General features: G+C 36.3%; 1 protein-coding gene across 1 annotated transcript in view; it reads right to left on the bottom strand.

The window, feature by feature from the left end:
* Positions 1 to 223: 223 nt before the first annotated feature.
* The window catches only part of LOC147070835 (uncharacterized), a 74,081-nt gene continuing 62,342 nt past the window's right edge, over positions 224 to 11,962 (bottom strand). Inside the window, exons 7-13 of the mRNA XM_085949253.1 lie at positions 10,202 to 10,335; positions 9,083 to 9,219; positions 7,770 to 7,924; positions 4,847 to 4,925; positions 2,373 to 2,535; positions 1,606 to 1,777; positions 224 to 420 (exon numbers count right to left, since the gene is read on the bottom strand). Coding sequence (XP_085805379.1) covers positions 224 to 420; positions 1,606 to 1,777; positions 2,373 to 2,535; positions 4,847 to 4,925; positions 7,770 to 7,924; positions 9,083 to 9,219; positions 10,202 to 10,335 — 1,037 coding nt within the window. The remainder of the gene's footprint in view (positions 421 to 1,605; positions 1,778 to 2,372; positions 2,536 to 4,846; positions 4,926 to 7,769; positions 7,925 to 9,082; positions 9,220 to 10,201; positions 10,336 to 11,962) is intronic.

The following is an 11,962-nucleotide window of genomic DNA, read 5'->3' as shown; positions in this document are numbered from 1 at the left end:
ATGACAGTGTTTTAGAATCTAAAAATTGAATATTTGTGAATATTGTGTTTTAAAAACATTCACTGGGAAGACTACACCTACTTTAATAAGGATAAAACTACCTATTATGCATTCAGTGTTACCAAATACAAAATACATTATTTATTCATCAGTTTAACTTTTTAATTCAACACCGCTTCAATTGAATATTCCTATAATTCTCAATGTTAATGTGTGGAATCCTCTACTTTATTCTGCCCTTGTGCTGAACGTAGCTCTCGAACATTTCTTCTCCTTGATTAGGGAACACTTTCGGATTCCTCAGCTTGGTCCAGGCTGCGACCAAGGCTCCCGACATCAGACAGAGTAGGACGCAACCTGTCGCAATGATTGTGGAGAACATTGATGATCTCATACAAGTCTGATTAGCATCGGGCGTAGCTGTAAATGAGAATTAAGAAATAGATTATTAAATTAATACTATCAACTGAGCTTACTTGATGGAATTTGAATATAAATTCTGACTATTTCAAGTCAATCAAAAAAGATACTAATATATAAATTTGATGATTGTGCTTTTATAAGCAGAACGTATCATTTAAACATAATATGACACATGCCGGTAAAAAACCTATTGAATGTGATGTTTGTTGTTATGCAAGCAGAATATTTATAAGTTAACACACCTTTGCGAAAAGTTTTTTAATACAATCTCCAAGAACAAACTCCAAATCCCAAAATGACAACGCGGGCTTCGTAGTCCAATTAAGACACTGGTTTCTCATTTGTAGCTCTGGGGCTTGATTTCCGGTGATATCACAATGCATTTGCCGGATAGCCTGAATATTTATGTAATTTTTTTCACTTCAACTAGGTACTACACTACTATTATTGAGCCGCATGGTCTGTTGTAGCGATGAAAAGGAATAAAAATGAATAAGGAGGATAGCATAGCAATTTGTATAGGTACTTAAAACGATTGGTACGAGTGTAGGTCGACCGTACTGTTCCAGGTAGCAGAGGATAAAGCGAAGATCGCACTGATGGTGGCCGACATCCGCTAGCGGATGGCACGATAAGAAGAAGAGCGTCCCCTGGCATCTTTCAACGCCCATTGAGTTTTCTAGCACCCTCTTTGTGAATAACCAAGCTTATCCTATGCTTAAGGCTATACTTCAGTAGAGGCATGGTCTAAAAAGATCGTGACTAGGCGATACACAAATTGTGCAAATGACGCGTGCCGAACGAAATATAATTTGTCATAAAAATCCACCATGCGTCCATTTAATGTTATGTTTATTGTTAAATTACTAATAATAAAACTATATTCATTGACTTGTTTTCTTTTTTAAGTACCTACCTACATACGTAAAGTTTTTTAGTCATCTTTACACGATTTAAGAATATTTTCATCCGACGCCATGACAAAACAAATCGACGTGCGGACACCTCAACTGGTAAGAAATTTCGTCACATCTACTGTTGAAAATTATTTGCCGTTTCACTGAAGTACGCTCTTAACAAAAAGGGCTCGGAGTGCGAGAAGCGAAGGAGAATAATATAACAAATTGGTAACGTTTAATATTTTGCAGCTAAGTAGAGGTAGTTTGTAATTTAATTTCGTACTTTTTGTATAATTCCTAGAGTAGTCCTCATCATCTTCGCCTTCCTGAAGAACTCGCAACGACTGGAAGAGGTTGATGTTCTCGGAGAGGGTGCTGGGACCGACGCTGCTCGTCTCCGCCACAACGTCACGCTTCTTGTGGTTCTTCACGTTCCTCCAGTGGCAAGGCTGGGTCTAAAATATGTCATTAAAAATATTATGTTTTGTTAAATTTTGTTTATTAACAATCACCGATGGAACGGCCTGAAAACAGAACACTGAAACAGTCGGAGAAGTCGACACCCAGTGGCGTAACAAGATATATTATATACCATCTATTTCCTTGACAACTATAAAGTACCTATGTACAGTATAACCTCGTTTTTACGTGTCCGGAATTCACGTTTTCCCGGCAATTGCGTCTATTTTTTTCAGTCCCGATGTATTTCAGTACATTTAATACCCGCATTTACGTTTTTCTTTCCCGCGATTTACGTCGGAAATATTCAAAATATGCGAGTTACGCGCATTTGACAATGATTGGGTCGATTGTTGGGTCGTGACATTCGAACGATTTTTCAATAAAAATTTTGATTGAATGTTATTTTTTAATAAAAAGTTATTTTTTTAGAAACATAAAATTTAAATGTTCTTTTTTTCAATACCCCCCTTTTACATTTTCCCTCCAATTAGGTTTTTTTTCTTCAGTCCCTTAAAAAACGTAAAATAGGGGTTATACTGTATATTAATTATATTACATTGACAACTAAAAGATTCTTCTTCAAATTACCGGACATCTTCCATGACACATCCTGACGTCACATTCGATGTACAGCGCCGGCGATCCAGTAAACCGGAAGGTCTTCATGTAGGCGAAGACCTGCGTCTCGAAGACTCCACTCTCAGACCACGAGCCTCGGAATCGCGATATTAATTTGTCGTCCACTGGACATCTGAAACACATAACAACATTGGTATAGGGACAGCGTAACTCAAACTTAACCTAATTCGCTACTGCCTGTCATATTCTGACAAATATGCACCTACCAGAAGATGTAATGGAAACTTGCCGCTCACAAGAAAATCACTGATCAATGCACATTGGCTCGAATCCAGTGGTTACAGGTTCAAGCCCGGTCGGGGGTCGTATTTTTTTTCGGTTACATGTAAATTGTACGTAAAACATTTCACCGTGGCACAGTTCGAAGTGAGATTTCTTATCGGAAAGAGATGACCGTATACTATACGGCAGTGCTCCGCAATCGGTGTGCCGCGGTACATTGCTCCCAAAACAACACAAATAATTTTAAGACAAGGATCTCTACAAATGTACCAAAGGACCTACCAGACCACCATTGAAAACAAACAATTAATTTTGAATCCGTTTCAAAAACATTTAACTTTAACTTGCAAAAAAAATTTCATAGAAGATTCTATAGAAGCGCTTTCCCTATAAATTCGAGAGGAATTGGTTGAATTGAGAAACGACCGGACGCTAAAACTGAACTTCGCCGATGTTCCATTGGCTATTTTCAGGATTTCGGTTAATAAAGAATATCCTCGGATTTCCGACAAGGCTATCGCAGTTCAGCTCCCATTTTATACGACATATCTAGGTGAGCAAAGTTTTTCAACTCAAGTTATAATTAAAAATAATAAGCAGTCTTGCTTGAAGGGTCTTGACCGACGGCTTCGGGTTACTCTTTCAAATATCAAGTCAAAATATATAAAACTTTTCATTGAAAAAAGCTAAGTTATCACATTAATTAGTTATTGATAATACAAATACATGGCAATCTGTACACTAAGTTCTTCGTCGTGTGTTATGTTGTTTGTATATTTAATTATTTATCAAATAGAAAAACATATACTAATGTAATTATGGCGCATGGCCTCTACAAGGGGGAGCTGACAGGGCTCTCTGGGGGCCCAGGCTCAGGACAGACTGGCGTGGCAGGTCAACCAGATAAGTGAGATAAACATAAATTACAATTTTGCGAGAAAAGTAAAAAAAGTCGCCTATTTTCGTATTAATATTTTAAAACATACGATTGTAAGATACAATTTATTATTATGTCAATGCTCGACAAATAATAAAATTGTTCTCAACCCGACAGCTAACCATAATTCAAGTGGATGTATTTATAAATACAAAAAATCTCTAAACTTACAATCAACACCATTTGAAAAACGCTATTTTAGAGTATCACACTGTCTTTAACCTTAGCGGTAGGTAGAGGGCCCGCCAAAGATCCTGGCCTGGGGTCCCTCTTTAGGAAGTGGGGTCCATGTTTTGGTGTATAAATTGTTTTACGTGTGGTGTACCGTGGAATTCTCGGAAGAACTTTGGTGTGCCGTGGGTGAGAAAAGGTTGCGGATCACTGCTATACGGACTCCAATTTGATTAGATTCAATATGACCATTACTGATTTTGGCAAAATTCAAGAATGAAAACCTAACGTAACCTAACCTAACAAAATAATAGTCCAGTATATGGGCTATTTTCAAAATGTGTTTGCTGCTGTAAACCGACAAAAACCGTGTTTTATTTAGACATGAATTTTATGTCAGAACTATACCACCCAAGGAGGTTGGACGGTCTTTAATATATGGCCATATATTTCCGATACAGCATTTCACGGTGAAGTGTGATACAGCGAACTGCATACGTACAAGTTTCCGGACACTTTTTTATAAGTAATGTATTTGAGGTGTTTTCAAATTATCTATATTCAATATTATAGAATGTTACATTCTCAAATCTTGAGAATTATTTGTTGAATACATGAAATGGTTTATCCTTATATCTCAATGTTTAAATATATAAGCGACGGAGAGTAGTCCATTTGCTATTAATCCCCTCAATTATTGTAATACACCCAAAACCCAAGACCGATTTCCAATTGAAAATATCCATTAGGATGTAACTAGTTTTGAGTATATCATAATAATTATTGTGGAATAAGTAAAACTTAAAAAACTTATGACAAAACATTCGTAATGTTTATTATTTCTAATAACACGACATTTCATCAAAAAATATGATGTAAATAAATCCAATTATTATATCTTAATAATAATAATTATTCATGAATCGGGACGCAATTATTATTTTTTCCACGAGACGTAGCGATAGAATCGAGGATTTTCCGGTCCGCTCCGGTCCATTTGAAGCCCTGAATTACTAACACTGAACAATGATGATGTACGCTGTAATTAATGTGTGCGTTGATGATTATGGAAATGTTAAAAAGTAAACCTTACCCATATTCGTCGATTAGCTGAATTCTTTTTGTTCCCCCATTGTGTGCAAAGCAGTCGTTCACTACAATGTCAAATCCGTCTGAAAAGAAACAATAGATATACTTTATAATTAGAGAACACCTTGAAATAGTACGGAAATTAAAAAAATACTAGGTACACTCACAATTAATTGCAAGAGAAAAGAAAATATTTATCATTAGGAGGCTTATTTGAGACCCCATGACTGAGGTAACACAAATGATTTGGCCATCTGACACCCTCTCCATAGCTAGGTCTAGGACGATTTGGCGCCGGGACAACTGGACGCCACGCAATTCGAAATTAGATAGACGTTAGGTACTTATAGGTACCTACTTTAAAAAATATATTATTTATATTTAAATTATTATATATTGATTTAACAGTTGGTTATAATTTCAATATACACACGTAAATATTGATTTAATCGTGCACATGTTTAACTTCCAACGAAAAAAGACTTTTTTATTTTATATATAGCATTAGGCATGGTAATTATCAATCTGCAATAAAAAAAACATTATGTTAAGAGTAAAATGAATTAAAACTACTAAGTAGTAGATAGAAATTGATTAAAATTCCTCGTCTACGTTCTGTATACGTGTCTACGACAGTGCGGCGTCCAATTGTCCCGGTGTCCAATTGTCCCATTTCCCCACAGCTTGCGGCTTTGGCACAGGGTTTGTGTCATTGTAAAACCCTTAGCAAGTTCGTAGCATTATTAATAATTCTTAGCAGTTTTTCGTCCTCTAAACTAAATCACGAGTTTTTTCAGATTGTCATCCTCCCTGCGTGCTATACCTAAATCGAAAATATAGAGAAGCCACGCCATGGCAAAGCGATAAGAGTCCATCTCAAATACGGAGTTCGCTAATATATAGAAATATTGGTTCGTTTGACCATCCGCCTCCAGCACTATATTTCAAAAACGAATAGTCTCTGTCATTCTCCTGCCTTACCATCCATCCATCGTCTCGGAGACAAATTAGGAAGACAAGAGATTTTACTACACGCTTTGGTAATGTTGTCCACAAAAGAAGTTATACTGTCAGTCTGGTGTAGGGATTCCAATCCCGGGATCCCGAGCTATTTTCGATACCTATGAATCCCGGGATTGATAAACATAATCCGGAAACTTTCGGGATTGATTTTTTTATCAATTTTTATGGAAAATAAAATAAAAACGAAAATATAACAGAAAATACTTTTAATAACAAATAACTACATTAGAAATAGAGTTCGAATGAAGTTTTATTTATAAATACCCATGTGTAAGTTGCCGATTCATTTTATTTTTCACACAAAATAATAAAAATGAGAGAGGTTGGAAAAAAACAATGCTTCGCATTATTAACAAAGTAATTCCACCATGATCTCATACGTTTTACGGCAGTTTCATATTTGGCTAACTAATTAGATTTATGAAGTGGAAAGGCCATAAGTACACTATGATTTGCTTTACTATTTTAAATCTCGCTAACCCATTCATTAAGTCTTTACTATCAGAAATAGCAATCTTATATTAAATTCACATTATTATTTATATTACAATATTATGTACTCCATTCAACTTATGTATTTCTATCATTGAACGTACAATATTAACAATAAATGTCTTAAATAGTATAAATATATTCGATTTATTTTTGACCGATTTTATCAATTTTATTTGTAAATATAAAAATTATATATTAACAATGGAAAAAAATGCCAATCCCGGGATCAGAATTTTGGCTCGGGATTGGATTCCCTGGTCTGGTGAATTTTAAAGGTGTTGTGTATTTTGAGCTGCTTTCGAGAAACGGAACCATTTATTCGGACGTGTACTGTCCGCAACTGGATACATTAAATGATACTATCAAACAGAAACGTCCAGAATTGGTGATTCGCAAATGTGTTATGATTTCATCGCGATAACATAGAGAATATCATCAAACTTTGATTACTCGTTAAACAATATATTGCAACTTGAATGTGATGAGTTACCACATCTTCCATACTGCCTTTCTAAGGAAGAAGGCAGTAACTGACTCTCACACACTTTCGAGATAAATGACATTATGTGTTTTTCTTCAAACTTTAGTACTGTGAATTAATAAAAAACGGTGATAAACAAGCAATAACTGCAATGAATAGATGCAATTACTGCCATTTTGCTAAAAAAATGTATTATTTTAGAAGATGTCTATTTTTTACTAAGGATTTTAACTGTATTTTAGTGATTATACTAATTTTAAAGCGAACAGAATCTTTCAAAATTAGCCAACGGATGGCATTCATAACTCAATTTCACAAAATTTTGCGAGTTACTGCCTTCTTCTTTGGAACGGCAGCATATTCATCAGACCTGGTACCAACAGACTGCTATTTGTTTCGTTCATTGCAAAACGCATTGAATGGTAAACATTTACTGCACATGACAACCAATCGTTCTTTGAACTGTTTTTTTGCCGAAAAATAAGAACTTTTTAAAACACGGAATCATGATGTTATTTGAAAAGTAGCAAAAGGTAATTGAATAAAATGGATAATAATATCGTCATAAAAACGTCATGGCTTTCGGCCCTATCAGCAAAATCTAATATTCGAGCCGGTATCCCTGGTCGTAAAGATTGACAGATTACTCTGAGCAACGTTTGCTCTTAGCTAATCGGATTCCTTTTGACATTCTTAGAGCAACGTTTATATTCACATACATATACTACATTTTCATCATAAAACATATCATCTCTTGATAATGGCCTCTGCAACGAGCCCGAAACGTCGAGTAAAGAAGGAGACACGGTGGAAACCCAAGAATATACTACGATAATAATTAATAATATTTTTGTATCCCATGACAAATAAAAAACTTTTGGCCCAATATTATGCAGACGATAGGTACTTGATATAATGCTTCTCTTACCATATTTACTCCTCATGTAGATGATCAGCGTGAGAGGATCCCCAACCCTAACGGGACCTGCAACCCTCACGCCGTTGGTTCCGTATCCATTCCTGATCTCCATATAACATTCAGGCGGTTGTAACGTGAATACCACGGGGTTCCCGGTTGCCACCCTGGAAAAGTTAATTAAATTTGTAATTACATGAAAATATAATTCGTATATTAATTAAAAGAACCTTACATAGCGTATTTAGTAGGTGATATTTTCAAGGTCGGTAGCTTAGTGGTTAGAGAGAGTTCTCGCTCGACATGAAAAATGTGTTAAAGTTATTACACTCGTACAAGATTTTTATGTATTTATATTTGTGAAGCTTTTCCAAATTATATGTTTTCAATAAAGTGATGACAGCAGTACAAAAAAATGGAATAGGTACATTAAAATATATCTTTTTTACAATTCGGTATAATTTGAGATTATAATATAGGACACGATACCATTACTAATACCTATAATAATATAAAAAATAATATATAATAATAATATAATAAAAAATATAAATAGTAATACCTCTACGCAGAGAAGTTGCCGAGCACTTAACTATAGTATGCTAATATCATGGCCTACTCTGGCTGGCATGTTGTTTTTCTGTGAGTGCTTTTTATTCAGATTGATTTAACCCTACGTCGTAAAACGTCAATAATCTAAGGTTACGTTACGATAATAAACCAGGGCTCGAAATTGACCGGAACGCACCGGAGCGTCGTTCATGTTCGTGAAATCGGTAAAAATATCGCTTCGTATCGTGGAAAAAATAATTTTACCGTCTGAGCTAGATAGGTCATATAATAGAAAATCTAACACACTTATTTTTATTAAATACACCCAAAATTTTATGACTGTAAATATCTTCAGAAAAATGTCAAGCGCTCCGGTTCGTAAACTTTTCCATTTCGAGCGCTGTAAATAAACTAGGAAAGTTCATGTCGATCACAAGCTTAATATTAATTAATTTATTTCAAAAATACGTGTAATTAATTTATACACTATTAAATAGGCCACGGTGGCCGCGTGGCTTAAGTGTTGTACTATAATGCCGTGGGTCCCAGGTTCGAATCCTGGGTCTGGCAATTACACATATTGTTTTTCAATTTGTTTGTGCCGGAGTATGGACCTAATAGGTTGAGCAAGTGGCTGACATCCATTTCTCGTAAAAAAACAAAAGCTGTCAGTACAAACCTCTATTCTGTGGAGGCCCATATGATCCTATTAGGATCGGACATGGTCGAAGCAAAACAAATGATTTCAATGTTTTAAATAAGTAGGCACTTACTCCACATCCAAGAAGGGGAAAGTGACAGTCTTCCAGAAGTCATAGCCATATTCGCAGGTCACTTTAAAATGTTCGTCAAACTCCTCCTCGATCAGTGGATTATATTGTACTGTTACAGTATTCCACATGAAGTTTTTCTGCAAATAAAATAATTACCTGATGAATACTTTGAAGAAACTTTTTGAACGCAAATAAACTTTCCCCCACAACAAGACCGATCGATAAGTATTGATCAAACTTAATAATGGCTGTTAATATTAGCAGCACAGAACAGATTAATAAATAGAATTCCGATAGGCTATATGCGATGGCCGCACAGCTTAAGCGTAGGCCTATAGCGTTGTGGGTCCCAGGTTCGAATCCTGGATCTGTCGAGTACACGTTTTGTTTTTCAATTCGTGTAGGAGTCAGAGTATGGACCTAATAGGTTGAGCAACTGGCTAACATCTATTTCTCGTAAAACAAAATCTGTTAATACAAACCTCCACTCTGTGGAGGTTCATATATTGTCCTATTAGGATCGGACATGGTCTAATACTCCAATACACTACATTTTGACGGAGGGTTTTGAATGTGTGAGTGTCTCACGAAAATGAACTACACATTATAGACGTGCAATAGTGTGTGTTGCTACCTTCAAATAGACCAATATTGAACGAGCGTCAGTTCGTAAGCCAAGAGCAGTTGTCAGAACGAAGGACAAATGTATTATTGACAATTTAAGTTTATCCAATATTCTTCCACACTGGAGATCGGTTGCCTGTTACTCCACACCCATTAGGTATTTCAATTCCCATTAATTCTGTGTTCCCTGCTCTCCAGTCTCCACCATCGACTCTCTTTTATCCAGGAACACCAGTTGGATACGCCTAAAGTCCGGAGGTCCACCGGAATTGTAGTCCCTCTAACTTTGTCAATGTGAAACGCTTCGACGCTGATGTGTTTTTCATTCTATCTACGTGTTCTAGCAAACAATCATTATAAATTTTACGATATTCAGCTCATCACAGATGTTTTAAGTACCTACTAATCAAGTATACTTTTTATTTTACTGAATATATTTTCGTCCAGAATTGACAGATTTACACCATCAAAGTAATCTACAAAGAGATATCTTACCGATGGGGTTTTCCTCGGATCTTCGTGTCTGGTGTTTTTCCCCAAAGTTCCGCATCTGTTTAGCTGAATGTAAAATTCGTAGTAGTCTCTGCCGGATCCATTGATGTACATGCATTCTGGATCGTATGCATATCCTGGAATACATACATCATAAAAGTATTATATTTTATATTTTTGCCACGGCCATGAATGCTTTTCTCAAAATGGAACACCTCGTTACCACAGCACATCAAAACTCATCTGTAACGTGTCGAATACGTCGATATGACGTCATCGTTATTCACAAAATACACGTTGCCAGATGGAGCTCCGCAGATTGGTCGAATGCGACTTTTTAGTTTGAGAAAAATATCTAGTGATCAAATCGCATGCATTTCGGACTGAGAGTTGAAGACGCCAGAATTCATACACATACCTACAAATTGGTCATTCATATACTGGCTCGCCGGTCGCCACATTCAAATATCTATACGTTTCGAGAGGTTACGTGCGATTGTCGCTCGGTAGATGTGTGCGTTCTTCATATGCAACATTGGATCGACGTTCCTGTAAGGTTTGATTTATGGCTGTTAGGCAGACGAGTTTAGATATGAGAGCCGGTTTAGACTGCGTATGGTTCGATGCTATGATCTCTCAGCCCTTTTTATGGACGCAAAACTAGGAGACGTGGCTTTATAGACGCAAAACCAAAATTCATTAGACTGACCGAGTGACAAAAATGTCGACGTTCTCAAATGAATGGGAAAGGACTGAGTTTTGCGTAGTTTCAAAACCAGAAAACTTCATTACCTCTGCTTCATTATGAGAGGATAAAAGTACAGCATTCTTCAACTTGCTATCCGTTTTAGAGGACGACTAGCATTTCCTCTCACATATTAGTTGTGAGAACTTTAGCCCGATGGCTGGCATAAGGAAAGTACTTGAGCGAGTTTTATTTTTTCACTGTTTTGAGGAGGATTCTTTCAGTATTTATTTTGTGACAAAATAACTTGGAATAAATCTAAATTTATACATTGCTTGATATAAAAAACAAAGCATGCGAACTTCACCCTATCAGTTATGCAAATAGACAGCGCTCTATAAGAATGGGAATGACCGGACCAACAGTCAACTTGATGTGGAATATCTGGGACTCACGACTGTATTTGGTTTAAATAAAAAGCCACCCATGTGACGCTTACATTCAGATGGTGCTGCTTTTGATAGTAAATCATGGCACATTACGAAGCCTCAGAGCAACTGTATACTGAGCTTCGAAAATATAATGTTTGCTTTAGGAGTAACATAGAGAGCGGACCCAGCAGCCTCTTATCACACTGAGAGTGAAGAGGCGATATTGGACCTGTCTTGATAACGTGCTGCGGACGTGATCCACAGTGTATCCAGCAAAACTACGGGAAGCTGGGAAGATGCAAAGAAGACTGGTTAGCGGCAGCGATGCTTGGAGACGGTGTGTAGTGTCCATATGCTCCAACTAAGGGTCGGACAGGTCGAAGAAGAAGCTAGTTTTGACAGGTGACCCGTCGATCGTAACCGCCAGTCTACTTTACTGAACAAATCGTGAATTTGAATGAAAAATAATTACAACATAAAAAGTACTTTTTATATACAACGTTTTTAAATTCTGTTGAACCATATAAACTTGACTTGACTAGCTTAAACTATCAAAAAAATTGTACTTGACATGTCATATTGATTTCCATAGTAACGGACGTATATATTAATAATTTAGTTGCTAGGACCCCAGATCCCTAGCAATCA

The sequence above is a fragment of the Rhyacophila brunnea genome, unplaced genomic scaffold (genome assembly GCF_057557595.1).
Source record: "Rhyacophila brunnea isolate RB1 unplaced genomic scaffold, BYU_Rbru_1.0 scaffold_21, whole genome shotgun sequence".
NCBI lineage: Eukaryota > Metazoa > Arthropoda > Insecta > Trichoptera > Rhyacophilidae > Rhyacophila > Rhyacophila brunnea.
This window is presented reverse-complemented; position numbering and strand designations above follow the sequence as displayed.